This window comes from Solea senegalensis, linkage group LG3 (genome assembly GCF_019176455.1).
Source record: "Solea senegalensis isolate Sse05_10M linkage group LG3, IFAPA_SoseM_1, whole genome shotgun sequence".
NCBI classification, from domain to species: Eukaryota; Metazoa; Chordata; class Actinopteri; order Pleuronectiformes; family Soleidae; genus Solea; species Solea senegalensis.
In genome coordinates this window covers 11,972,135-11,986,810 of record NC_058023.1, presented here as the reverse complement: position 1 = coordinate 11,986,810, position 14,676 = coordinate 11,972,135, and the positions used below count along the sequence as shown (strand labels likewise).

Here is a 14,676-nt window from a genome sequence, read left to right as displayed (position 1 = left end):
TTTGAGGTAACGTGAGGACAAATGTCGGGAATTTAATTTGCTTGCAGCAGTGTGGCGTCCTGCGCGTACGAGCGACGTGTCTGTTTGTTCTTTTCCTCTTTTGTTTGCCTTATGATTTGCACATCCACTAACACGCTGCACCCACCCACCCACTGCGTGGGGCGGCAAGAGCCAGACACTACCGTGGATAAAATGACAACAAACTTTACCAACATCGCCGTCCCCACAGTGGGAGGCTGGATGAAGCCCCAGCAACGAACAATGACCCACCGGAACAGCGATCCCCCCCCTGACGACTTTGGTCGAAAATTGGCGTAGTTTTTAAACCGGCGCTGCGTCATTTCACAGTGAGACTCCCGCGCTGTGGGCTACAAATAAAAATAGGTAAAAAAAACCTTCTTCTTTCCTTGGATATAGTGAATAAAAACAAAGCTGTCAAGCCTGCCTCTCGCCGAGCCTCTCCGCCGTCCCTTCCCTCCACAGCAGCTCATTTGTACCTTGAGTGTTTGGACATCCAAACATGCCAGAGCGTTGCCACTTCATTAGCTCCTACTTCCCCGCGTATGTATGCGAGTGCGTGTACACGGGCCTCGGCGGGCCTTGTTCTCACCGCCCACACCTGCTCGCCCCAGAGCACCCTGGGATACCGCAGGAGCATGTTCATTTGCATATCCCTATCCTAGATTCCATTAAAAAAAAAAGAAAGCGCCAGCGTCTGCTCTCCGAGGTGGTGTTTTTTTGCACTTTGGTAAACCCCATGGGCAGCTGCAATGATGGCTCTATACCTTATAGTCAAAGGCTTCTGCTGCGGTGGCCTCTTGTATAATTTTAGCTTTTATATCTATATATTTTAGCTTTTTTATATGTTACACTCATTAACCATTCAAGTACAGTATGTGTGCGATTTCAGAGCTTTTGTCAAGTTTTGGTTTAAACAAAACAAAGCAAAATAAAACACTGAGGCTTGTTGTTCCCTCCAAACTCAGGCTGAGATACGTATCACGATACAGAGGCCATATTACTGTGTGCAACATTTTAATCTTCAGTGATCCGTCTTTGCAACGGCGGCGCCACCGTTTCCCTGCACTCTCATACTTTACCAGGAACAGAAACTCGGTAATATTCATAAGCCATAGTCATAAAACCTGCACAATTAGTGGCTTTCCAAGTTGCAGATTTGATTTGTGCCCTGAAACACTTGTATGTCTTGAAGCGAAAGGCTCAATCCGTGCCAGCGATTCCACTATAAATCTCCGGGAGAAAGTATTCGCTAATGCCTTAACTGTAAACACAGCGATACAAACATGTAAATTGCATTTTATGGCAGCTCTTTGCTCCACCCGGGGACATTGTGCTTTTAAAAAAAACAAAAAAAAAAAAACAAGCTAAACAAGCAATACCTCGTACTGTTGACATCATTTCACTTCTTCTTCGATGACACACCATAGATTTGGAGGCAGCAAAGTTTTATTGTCGGCGTTCCTGACGCCTCGGATCTCTGAGTCTTGCGGCGCATTAAAAATTTATCCACCACGCTTTTCTGTGTGGATAATAAAAACACGAAGACCACACACACACACACACACACACATATACAAAAACAGTAAATCAGAGGACCTGTTTCTTCATGCACTTCCATTCCACCTTGTTGTCTGCACATTGCAAGGCTCTTTTGCTTCTTTTCAGTGCAAATTGAGGTTGTTTATATATATTTTTTTAAAGCAACACACCGTGCTGAGAAAGTTCAACGGGTCACATGCGGCTGCTGAGAGACGGTGAGAATTAAAGTTTTTTTTACCCTGGTGGTGAGTCTTTATTTGTGAAAGGCTTTCATTTTGAAGAACTAGTTTGGAGTGTCATGAGATAGAAAGTGGCTGCGATGCCTTTGTGCCCTCTGGTTACACATGCCAGTAAATAAATTGGTTTCATTGCTGTACTGATTGTGTGATTTAATGGGTAGAAGTTTTTTAGACTTCTGGCCTCACCTGTAGATGATGTCTTTGCTTTGCCTTGCATGTTTGCCCTTGTGTGGGCAGCTGTAGCTCTGTTAGAGGCTGACCAGTCAATCGTTTTAGCTGATTAACTGGCTTGAAATGGAACATTTTTTACAAAGGGGTGCAATGGTTATTCTTGCGTCATTGCACAGGAGCTGAGCGGCATTGAGTTTTTTTTCCCAGTGATCCAGCTTTCGACCAATCTCTGCTTAGTGTGACAGACTTGATAAAGGACGCTAGTTTGCGACGTCTCCGCTAACGCCATATGCGCCGCTAACTCCGCCGCTAACTGCACACACATTTCAATAAGTTCGCGCGTCATTTCTCACGCTGATAAGTGATCAAATTCACCGCACATAATTTAGTAATCTGTGAATCGACGATGCGAAGGCAGTTTGCGCTGCGTAGATCATTCATACAGCTGTCTTGAATTAGCACCCTATCAGCCAATCAGAAAATAGTATTTCTTGTTGCTGGATAAATACAGAATGCAGAATGGATGCGCTTGTGTCTTGGCTTTTTTCATGCTAAATTATTATACTGTGGCAGTTCGTGTGAGTCAAGAATGTTTTTCATACTAATCAAACCATATTCAACCATGAACTTGAAACACAGGTCCATAAAGTACACTATAGGCACACAGGCAGTCAGCGACAGTGCTTTTTGAATGTGGGGGCAGCTAAACCCAAACGTGATCTCAGGTTTATTTGATCTAGGCTATGAATCTGAATTAGTTTAGGTATTGCACATCTCCATCAGGCCACCCCAAAATCCACCAGGATACAGGTACATGTAAGTATACTCAAATGAATTACAGTGTTCCCTCCTGTCTGTGGCTGCATGTGGAGCAAGATTTCGGTCGCCCTCACCAAATCTCGCTCCAAGATTTTTGTAAAACTTGGCAGCCCTGCATCTGTTATGTAGAGCCAGAAATACTTTCCACACACTGCTTTGCAGGTGCTTTGGTGTTGTGATAGTCAGTTCAGGAGGACAATTAATTAAGCACATTTGCGTCCTCCATTGAAAAATATCCCTTTTTTTTAATTTCTAATGCCTGCCCCACACTAGATGATAATTTGCCAGATTTTAGTCCCGATCTGGCTCTTCCGCCAGTTGTGGGTGCCTTCCGATTTTAGGCTAATTCGATTCCTGTCGTGTGAGGAGTTAACAGATGCGATCCTTACGTCATCAGATGATACATCAGAGTCTTCACATCGTAACTACTAAACAAGTTTGATATGCGTACTTTTGTTGTAGAACCGTATTGTACCGCTGTACCAACCAAGATTCCATCTTCTCAGCCATGACTTCATCCACAGTTTTCTTGCGTTTAAATCGTGCGAGTTTGTGTGAGCTCCCAAATCCATGGAATCTCCTTCCTGAAATCATGTGTGGCCCTGCGTCTTGACTGGATTGTCTAGTCTGTTTCTTTCTCAAGATTAAAACATTGCACATCTGTTACAAAGTTTTGTGTCTGTCGTCTCCCAAGTCAGATTTGAAAATCCTCTGGCGTGGGACAAGCTTTATTTAGTTTTCTTGGGGAATTGGGCTGATAAATCAGCCACATCCAGCCCTTTGGCCATCCCTGGAGTGGAGTGGTCACACTGGTGTATTTCCAAAGTTTCCTTACATTGATCAATGTGTGGCTACAGAATCACCACTTCCGTTCATCCGTCTCCAGCTCTCCCTCACACACACACACACACACAGACCAGCAGCTGATTGGTCTGCCCGTCTTTCCAGACATATCAAACGCTAACGCTAAAAACATTTAATGTACGTGCGTTCATAAATGCGGGTGGGATGTGTCATGTTAGTGTCTGACAATACTCACCACAGTAGACCACATTATACTAGAGTAGCGCGGTCTACTGTACTCACTATAATAGACCACACTACACTAGTATAGTAGCTCCATATTTTCACCTGAGTTTAGTTTAGTTTAGTTTATTGCACAAAAAATATGCTTTGTACCAGATTATAGCTCTCGGAGCTAAGTCCCTGAGACACACAGACACGCTATACCCACAACAGTACAGAAAGAAGACAATACAGAGCAAACATACATGTACAGTAGTAAAAAAAAAAACGTACATCCCATGGTAAAGTACAGTAAAATAGTGAAAGAAAATACAGTAAAAACACAAGATGATTATACCCTTACTTTCCTCAGTCTTCTGTGAAGTGCAGTGTTACAGAATGTGACATTTATTCTTTTTTTTGTAATAATTAAATAAAGACTGTCTCGCCAATAATTTAGTTTGTGTACCAACACGATTTACTGCTTTTTATGAGATTACATTAATATTGAGCAGAATTTAGTGTAACCCACTGGTCCGGCCCTCAACAATATTTTCTGTTTGTCATGTGGCCCCTGGGGGAAAATAATTGCCCACCCCTGCTTTAATCTATAGTTATTCTATCCTCCTGTAAAAATCCACTCTCAGTCGCTTGTGTGCGCGTGCGTGTATGAGTGAGTGTCTCTGATTACCCCACTGTCCGCTGCTCGCCGGGCACCGCTTTGGTGACCGTTGCCGTGGGCGACCAGATGGCTAATTGAGCACTCTGTCATGTCACCTCCCTCCACTGGGGACTGAGCCAATCAGCACAGGCCAGACATCTCAACTGCCACCCCCACAGACATCACAGTCCCATCTTAACGGAGTCCAGCTTTAGGGGCCCAGAGGGACTGTTGTAACAAGGCTCACACAGCGAGCGAGAGATCCGCAGCATCAAGCCCACTGCCTTATTTACATTCCCTCAACCTGAGTGGTGGGACAGTTGTGAGTGTGTTCATGTGTGCATTGTGTGTCTCTGTGCTACACTTGACTACCTGCAGTTTACTGATTAAAGTCAGACTCCGTGTATTCCTGATGCTGCTACTGGCAGACACATTCCGTGTGTTCGATTGAGAGCCAGATAACACGTGTTGCTATGTAACGACCCAAAGGCTGGACAGTACTCCAGTAGCCCTGCATGTCCTGTGCGTCCCCTGATTGGCTCTGCCTCCTTGGACCCAGAGACCTTCCTCTCAGGGTTCTGCATGACATATAACCAATAACTCACTTATAATTTCCATGTTCTGAAGAAGCGTTTGGTTTGGATTTTCAAGCCTTCATGGCAGCTGCCTTAGTTTATGTTTAAAGGCCGATGGAATAACGTTAGTTTGAAGAAAAAGCCAATGATTGAATTAATCATATATTCCCAACAAATTGGATTGTATTCCAAGACAATTTTTTTGCAATAACAAATTTCCAGAAATTGTTAAACTAAATTAAACGTATGGAAATACTTAGATCTCAAAACTACCAAAAGGTGGCAGCAGCAGCAGCAGCAGCAGTAGTAGTGTTGAAATTCCTGAGGGTGTTTGAATATGTCTCAAAGCTCAACACTCTGCGGACCCTGCGTTATCCACACTAGCTCTCATGCCCTTACATTATTTTTGGCGAAGACTGCCATTTCATGGAGAGCGAGTGACCAAAACTGTAGTTTTTGTTATTTGTCATCACCACAAATTACATATACACACATTTACAGCAAAAGTGGCTTTCAAATTGGTAAATATAACCATTGAGATTTATATAATTTTTGCGAGGTGGCTACTAACCAGTAGCAAAGATGGCTATGGAGCCTCAATTCAGTGGTAACCTGTGTTTCCACATGATTGGGGGGGAAAGGCAGCACAGCCATTGTGCCCAATAGGAGCCACGGTCAGCTGATGCCGACAGGTTATAAAATTATCTATTGGAGACGATTCCTAGAATTAAGTGAATTGGCTCCATTGAATTAAGACCAATTACATAATCTGCATTAATCTTGATTTAATGAAAATAAGTAAAGGGGAAACGCATTTTAACTACTTTTTAGTTAATGATGGTGCTGATGTATACTGTATATACGTTAAATATACACTGATTCATAAGACTACTTATGAGGCATTATGGTCTTCCAAACCTTTGCAGAGATGTTCTTTGTTTACCCCGCTCAGAATTTGAATTCAATACGCATGATATATTGCATTTGTAGGCTACAGAGTTGTGTTAGACATTGTGTTGTTTTGTGTTGTTTTATTGTATATGCTGCAGCTAATGGACCTTTGATAAACGCCGGCTTTCATTCTGTTATATCTTGCGGTCTTCATTTATAATAACAGTGTTTGAGATCCATTTTCATTTTGGTTATTTAATCAAGAAGTCTCGCTGAGATTAGAATCTATTCTATCACACATTTGAAAACAAATTACCTAAACAGCATAACAACACAGGATGATGCATTCACACAGTGGTTCTCTCTCTCGCTCTCTCTTTCTGTCACACACACACACACACACAGATGCTAATTGAAATGGTGCAGCTAAAAACATTTAATGCTACTCTTAATCATTTTAATTAGATTGCAATTATCACCTTTGGGTGCATTTGGTATTTTAAATGCCCACTTTTTGAAATGGTAGGTAACGTTATCATCAACAAGCATTGGCAACAGCTAAAACAGCTAGGAAGTATAACACTATCAACTATTACTGCAACAACAAAAACAATCAACAGTTTTAATGAATCAGTTTGCCAAAGTCTGGGCTGTGGACTCCTGGTGGGCCATGGAGGTACTGCAGTTGGGCTGCAAGAGGACACACAATTGTATTGATATAACATAATCATTTTCAGTTTCATAATTATGCTTCTGCTAACTTCAAAAATATTTGTAGTTGCTTAAAGTGAATTAAACTGAGTGAGTGTAAGTTGTGACACCTCACAGTTCACTAGATAATTTTTTTAAATAAATCACACTTCAGAAACTACGGAAAAAGAAATGCATTGGCCTGATTTAAAATTCAAATGTTATTTTCTGTCTGTTTGTGAAATAAATAGTATACAATTTCAGTTTTCAGAATTTACAGTGGGCCACGTCATCCTTGGGTTTACTGTACTAATCAAATACAAACGTTAAAACTGATTTTTTAACTGATTTTCTTCACAATAGAAGTACAATTGTCGACGCATTTTGTTCTGTCAATATCATTGATCAGTTAATGAGAAATACTAAATGCTGATTATTCAGAAAGTCTCTATCTCGACATAGCATTGATGGAATGTGATAAGAACCACTTGATTTTGTTGACATGAATATCAGTAGAAAGTCTTTCTTGCAAGGATTAAAACAAATTTGTCTATTTGAATATTGCACATTAAAGACCATCATCAAGTACATTTGCCAGAAAACATCTGTTGTCCTTAGACAGAGGCTGATGGACTAAAACAAAACCACACAAGTCCCTACACAAGAAGAAAGCAAGGAAATACATAACTAAACATAACAACAACTGTAGATAAGGGAAAAGAGCATGGGCTGTGTTCCAATTTATATAAAATAATAATATAAAATATGCAGCAAGGCAAACCAGGAAATAGGGATCATAACTTTCAAAGTGCTTTAGAGACCGAAATATCAGAGTAACTGGTGCTCAAGTGAACACAATTCTAAAAAAAAAAAAATCACTTTTTTTACTTAAACTGCCAAAGAACAATCGGCATTGGCCTTGGTCATTCATTTATTTCAATAGTTTATTGAATACAAGCACAGAACAAAAAAACGATTGTTTTTCTCAATGTGGAGAGATGTGTTGCCTCATTGGTGTCAGTAAACTGCGTAATTGTTCCATCACTTAAAATAGTTTTCATTTAAAATGATTTTACCTTGCTTGATGAGAGAGATGGAGGTGTAGCGGGAAACAAATCTCCGAGATATCGCCAAGACTCTGGCAGAAAATTGAACTCCAGGATTAAGGCTAATTGAATTTGAGAATTATACGTTTGAATTGTGGGGAGCTCTTAAATCTAACAGGACAGTAGTAGATGGGGAAGGGGAAGAAGGGAAAATGAGTTAGAACTGCTGTAATTTAAATGGACAAAGAGGACGAGAGGAGGGAGCGCTATGCTCATTTTGAACAAATATAGTCCTTGAAGGTTGGTGCATTAAAACACTTTATCTTTGACATTTGGGAGGAAAATGACCAGGTGACAAAGTCATGACTAAAAAAAAGTCATACTGGGTGCAGATTGAAGAACAGCAGTTGCAAAGCTGGCAGGGAGTCTCACTTAGCAAAACCACTGCGATGAATCAGAGTGAGCGAGGAATTCATTTTTCTAACATTTTAGACGATAGCCGCTGCCTGGGATTTTGTATGAGAACTATGAGCGGGAGATGAAGACAGAATCACATGTTGGGATTATGCTATCTTAATCCATGTGTATTCCCACATTCCACATTTCTTTGTCGTGTAGTAAAACCGCATTGTTGGTTTTTGATGGAAGCTGGACAACCGGTTTGCTGCAGTAATATAGATATCATTCTCTTCATGTGGAAACAATAACATTGTACTCATAATGTTGATAGTTTCAAACAACCTTAACCCAACTGTCCTGCTACAAATGTTTATCTCCGAAACAGTGGAAAATAGCTATATGTGACTACTCTAAATTATCCTTAAAGGTCCCGTGTGTTAACATTTAGGAGGGTTTATGAGCAGCATATTTGCATATGTGTATAGTTGCTTTAAAATAAAGGAAATTGTTTGGTTTTTGCCTTTACACTGTGTTCATACCAGATACGACGCAAGTACTATGTTTCCACAGCAGCTCAAACAGACAAAACAACAGTTTTTGCGTTTTACAACAGAAGCTTCGTTCAGAAACCAAAAAATATATTTCTATTCAGGCCACTGTTGGAAAAGAAAGGGTGACTGTAGTCTCACCAGTATATGTCACTTATTCATTATTTATTGTTTATTGAAGGCGTTTTGGCGCCTTTTAAATGCAGTATCCAAAAAATGGCTTTAAAAAAAAAGTCGGAAAGATTTGCACTTCTGTTGTGTTCGCCATCACAAAGCATCCGACACTGTTAGCTCCTGGGATGACTGAAGTTGCTGCGTCCTCATTCTAACTTTAAGACACAATGGATAATCAACGCTGCACGTCCTCGATGTGCAGAAGGCAGTTTGCCATATCTATGTGCAACTGATTTCAACGACCCTGTTTGATATTCTTCTTTTGCCTGAGTATCAGAAGACACTGAGCACACTTGCTGTGGATGAACACTCTTATTTCCCCATTGTTTTGACTTATTTCTAAAGTTTTAATTTGTGAATGCCTTTTTGGATAGACTGGGTTGAAGGACAGTGCGTTTAAAGTGGTAGTTTGCAGCTGGACATTAAATGGTTTTATAAAAGTGCAATAAAAGGATCAGAATTGGGCCAAGGCACCATTATACTCTTTGGGGAAAACCATTTTCCTCTCCTCATCGACTGTGTCTCTCCCTATAGATTTCCCCAGACTCGAGCAGTGGTCAGAGGATCCCTCAGTGTCTGACGTCTCCCTCTTCATGGATGGCTTCCTCTACATCTCCTCTGGCACGGCCAAGTCCACGCTGGAGCGCCGCAGAAGAGACGGTTAGTGTTAATGCCGCTTTTGAAAACCCCCTGCAAGGTCAATCAATCCATCAATCCACTTGTAAGCAATTTAGACCGTGGGTTTGTCAGAGGCTCCACCAGTTAAACACTGATCAATCAATCAGTGTCAGTTTGTCAGTTGTCCAACCGCCAATCATTTAATCCGTAAACTAAACATTTCAGCCCGAGTGATCAATGCATCTGCCTTTCAAATGTGTTCAGCGATCGATCTTCTGGGAGCGCTTGTCAGACGGAAGTAGAGGGCCCAGCATTGAACCACTATTAAAGCCAGGTTAACAAAATAAAAATGTGAAATTTGACAGTCCCTTGAAGACGCTACAAGCGCTGTCGTTTTTGTTCGCTCTTTTGTCTTACAAGACACTTTAAAACTTTTTAATCAGGCTACATTTCACACCCAAACTCTTCAGCTGCTGCCAATGCACCTCCTGCTCCACAGTGGTCCCACTCCTCCAAACAGCTGGAGCATTTCACGGGCCCATGGGTAATTAGGAGAAAGAGCTGGCTTTGGATGCCTCCCTCAGGGAATGGGGTTATTGAGAAGGACGGGGGAGGCGGGGCTGCGCAGAAGAAAGGAGGTGCACATGTGCGGTTGACAGCATGTAGCTACCTGCTTCTTGAAAGAGCTGAACTTCCAGCATCGTGGGTTAAGACATCCATCTCCATTTCAATGAAATCACAGGAACGCTCTGTTCTCATTGGTGGTTGTACATGTTGGCTAATGAACGGAGCTGAGGTCTAGGAAATTGCCTCTTAGACTGTATGGAAATTTCATGATCAGCACAAATGGATTTCCTTTGCATTTAATTTGCTGAAGGATAATTCCGATATTTTCCAAATTATTTCACTCTCTGCTCCTACTTTCTATTGGCCGTGGTAATACTCTGCTGCAGTAATTGGTCTGGGAACGCGGTGACCTTGTTTCAGCAAGGTCTAAGAGGTTCAAGTGGGCAAACCGTCAGTTGGGTTTAAAATAAGCCATTTGTCTAAATCATTAATGAGGAGGTAAACTGTGATCTTGGTTAGTACAGTGTTCTTCTTACTGATGGGAACTTTTATTACAAAGGAACCTAATGTGCTTTATATTAAAGACTGTGTCATTATTTCCATCCCCTACATACACACACACACACACACACACATGCAACGATAGCAGCTGCCAATCATGCTTGCGTTGCCTCCTATGCGCCGTACTTAATCACCTCTTTTCCTATAAGTGGAAACATCATACTCTATTGAAGAAAACCCAGGACTCGTGATTGAGGCCATTAACTGGCCTGTATTTACAGTTTCATTTCTCTCTCTCTTTCGACCACTAGTTTGGCCATTCACTCACACATTCATGCATCATCTATGTGCAGTGCATTTTTCCATCACACACTTTTCATACCCGTTGACACGCTGGCGGCACAGCTATCAGGAACAACGTGGGGTTAAGTGTCTTTCCCCAGGAGTAGCTACACCTTCAAATTGAAAGACAATTGCTCTACCACTGATCTGCAGTACCTCACCTAAGACATAAAATTATTATCTTCCCCGTAAACTTCTGTTCAAACCGACTTGTTTTTTCCACCGATGGAGTCGCCCCCTGGTGGCTTTGTGCTGAAGTTTTACTTTAAGATTGCATTTCTTATTATGTGACCTATGATAAGTGACCTACTTCACACGTCCATCTTGTCGGGGGGGCATTTTAGCCGCTGTTGTCCATTTTGTCCCGATGCCAGACGTCACACCACTGCAAAGTTGTCTCCCCTCAGATAAGTGCTCGTGGCATTTTCCGCCAATAAATACCTTTGTTATCTCATCTATTATGGAGAGCCGCACGAGTTTGGCTTTGCTTTCGCTTTAATGGTGCTTTAACTGCCGCTGTTGAAAAATTCAAAAGGGGCTGGGCTTAAAACTCGATGCGTTCCCACTTCTTCAATCACGAGGGCCATCAGGACTTTGTGAGCATGAAGGGATGAGGTATTTTTGAATGTACTCCAGGATGCCTTTCGCTCCCAGGCTAATGGTTTGATGGTCTATAGATACACACGGGTTCTTAATAATTCATAGGCTGTGCTCAGGGCTTAATAAAAGCACTCTGCCACAACTTCGCCTTTTTTGTTGTCTGGAGACTCCAATAGGTGTCCATAGTTCCACTGATGAGGACTTAATTCAGAGTATGATATAAATTCATTTGGAAAGCAGTTTTAATAAAGGCCTTGACAGAAGTGGCTTGTGGGGGAGATCATTGTCCTGGTCTGCCAAATCAAAAGAAAATACTCTGACGCTTAGTTTATCTAAAAAAAAAACCCTGATTCTTTGTTGTTTTATTTGTGCTTAAATCAAGGCTGGTTTCCTCTTTATTTGTTGTTGTTTTTTTTCCTGTTGAGCTTCTGCAGTTAATTCTAAGTAAACGGAAGAAAGAAATCAAATAAATGGCAGTTGAGTGACTCATGCTGCACTCCCATTTGAGAGTGGAGCACTTTCTTTGCGTGTTGTCTGTCTGGTTTTTGAGAGACAGTAGGCAGCAGCGACTGTCTGAAATGGTGAGTGGCAGCAGGGACGTGGCACCCTTAATTCTTGATTAGTTTTTTCTTTTTCTCATCAGCGGCGATCTGTTTTTTTTTTTCCCCCCGTCTGCAACAGCAACTCACGACTGGCTGGGAGAGAGAAAGAGAGGCAAGGGGGGGGGGGTGTTGTGTGTCTGGAGAGAAGGCAGAGAAACAGAAGTAGAATTATGTTAACAGTTTTTATTGAGGACACAAATCTGAGCACTGAAGAAAAATTCAATTACTTGCAGCTACAAAGCCGGAGTCAAGTTTTTTTTTTTTTTTTTGATAACAAACCACATCTTTTTGGATTTTAATGAGAATTAGTTGTCAAAGAATGTAATATGAGTGGAATAGCTAAGAAATAACATTTCTGTTATTCTGTTTTGTCTCGTACAAGTACATAAAGACTGTTTAAGTCATTTAGATTGATAAATGTACTTTACTGATCCCAAAACGGGGACATTTTGGTATTGTTTCACATAGTATGGATGTCTTGGTGCTTATTACTGTGGCTTCAGTTGTCTAAATGTGTGAGTAGTGCCATTGCTAAAGCCAGAAATACATCGGAGAGAGGTTTCTTTTCTTTCTTTTTTTTTTTTTTTCATCTTTCTTATGCCATTCCTCCCGGTAATGAAGTGGGCTGTAATTCTGGCACAGACAGATCATTCAGATCCCTTCAGTTTCTCCATTTCCATTTCCAGCACTCCTGACAAGCTGTCCAGCAGATGTCTTCATCACAGATATTTTAGTCTGATGCAGAGATAGGCAGAGCATCGGCGGAAAATGAGGGAGAGTTGGGAGAGCGAGCGACGTAAGGAGGTCACATGCATGCTCAGGCGGGCGTCTGCGCTCTGTTGATAAAGAGTTTAGAGGAACTGTGGGTAAATCTGAACGCTGAAAATAAAGCCTGAGACACAATCAGACTCAAAACCTTTGTGGAAATATGTTTCTATAACTTGCGGTTTAGTTGCCTCCTTTCGTCCGTTTCCTGCATAGTTAAGACGGGACCATCAAATATTGTCTCCAAGATTATCTTGATGGCACATTAACTTACAACAGGGTGAATGGCAAACATCCGGTTTTGGGTCCATACCACAAAAAGAATTATAAAATTCTACTTGACAGCGCATGTCAAAGCCTTACCACACCCAACCCTTTAAGCTGACAGACCATAAATTTGCCCTCATCCGTCCAAAAATGCACCAGTCTGGATTTATCCATGTGATTCTATCCGTTTTCTTCCTTTGTGTATACCAGATTCTTCCATTATTCGCAGGGGCAGAAACTTTTAGTGCATGTCCGGAACACTTTTGGGTGGGTCAACCTGGGAAATTTAGCCAAACTCACATGTTTACATTTATTAGTCTCCTTTTTAGTTGGACGAACACCAATGATAATATGTGTATTTCTGTGGGTGTGTCATTCCCATCAACAAGTCAGCCTGTGGCCAAGTGGAAAGGGAACTTGACTTGTAACCGGAGGGTCGCCGGTTCATATCCCCACCCGGCCAAAAAGGGCTGGGGTACCCAACCCCCAATGCTCCCCGGATGCTACTCAGTGTGGCAGCCCACTGCTCCTATTACAATCTAAATCTCTTCCAGATATCTGTGACTAAATGTTTGTGCCTTTTTAAATCCCTTTTAGGCACGATATTGTTGAAATTGCACTTATATTTCTCAAGAAATGTCATGTTTTGTAAAAATATCCCTCATTAAATGTAAAACAAAGGAGCAAAAAAGCAAGGAGTTCTTGTTGTTCATAGGTTATTATGCTATTATTTTACTATTTTTACAGGTCCGGCCCACTTGAGATCAAATTGTGCTGTATGTGGCCCCTGAACAAAAATGAGTTTGACACCCCTGCACTAAAGTATAGTTAGAGAGACATTGAAACGTTCTTGAAACACATGCGAGACATATTTTGGCTAATAAAATTTGGAGTGCTAACAACTACACCAACCGTGGGGCCTTTGGGAATGAATTTCGTGGGCATATTATACTTCCACAAATCAGAGTGTTCATTTCATGTATTAGCCGTCCATCCACCCGCTTTATCCTCCACATGAGGGTCACGCGCTGCCGCTCAGCTGACATAGGGCGATAGGCGGGGCACACCCTGGACACATCGCCAGTGCACATCACAGGGCCACATATAGAGACAAACAACCATCCACTAACTCACACCTATCTACCTACCTACCTCTCTCTCTCTCTCTCTCTCACACACACACACGGATAACATGCAAACTCCATGCAGAAAGGCCCTTTTTTTTCGACTGGGTCTCGAACCTGGGTCATGAATCAGCCATATTTTATGAATTACTGGTGTGAAAATGAAAGTAGAGAAAGAGAAATTCCACAGTGTGTATCTGGAGGCCTTTTTTGCTCTGGTAAAGGCTGTGCGAGAAGCACTCTTGGCACACGCGATAATTGGCCCAATTTAGCTCGATAGAGGCATGTGCCACAGTTCCGCTAGCGTTGTCTCTGGCGGCTGGCTTGTGGGCCCCCGTGGAGAGCGGCAGGGCCACGGGGCCATTGTTGTGTGTGGGGAACAGCTGGCAATGGACGCAGCTGTGTGATTGTAAATCAAGCACTATTGTTCCCACCATTGCACTGGCGCTTGTGTAGAAGCTAAGGAGTATCCCACCCACTGAGGAAATATTGAACTACAAACAAAGGGGGAA

At 41.9% G+C, this 14,676-nt stretch overlaps 1 protein-coding gene across 6 annotated transcripts in view; it reads left to right on the top strand.

Annotated features, from left to right (window-relative positions):
* arap2 (ArfGAP with RhoGAP domain, ankyrin repeat and PH domain 2) overlaps positions 1 to 14,676 on the top strand; it is a 280,445-nt gene that overhangs the window by 224,407 nt on the left and 41,362 nt on the right. For all 6 annotated transcript variants that reach the window (XM_044020851.1, XM_044020850.1, XM_044020857.1 and 3 more), the window contains one exon: positions 9,313 to 9,438. In XM_044020851.1, coding sequence (XP_043876786.1) covers positions 9,313 to 9,438 — 126 coding nt within the window. The remainder of the gene's footprint in view (positions 1 to 9,312; positions 9,439 to 14,676) is intronic.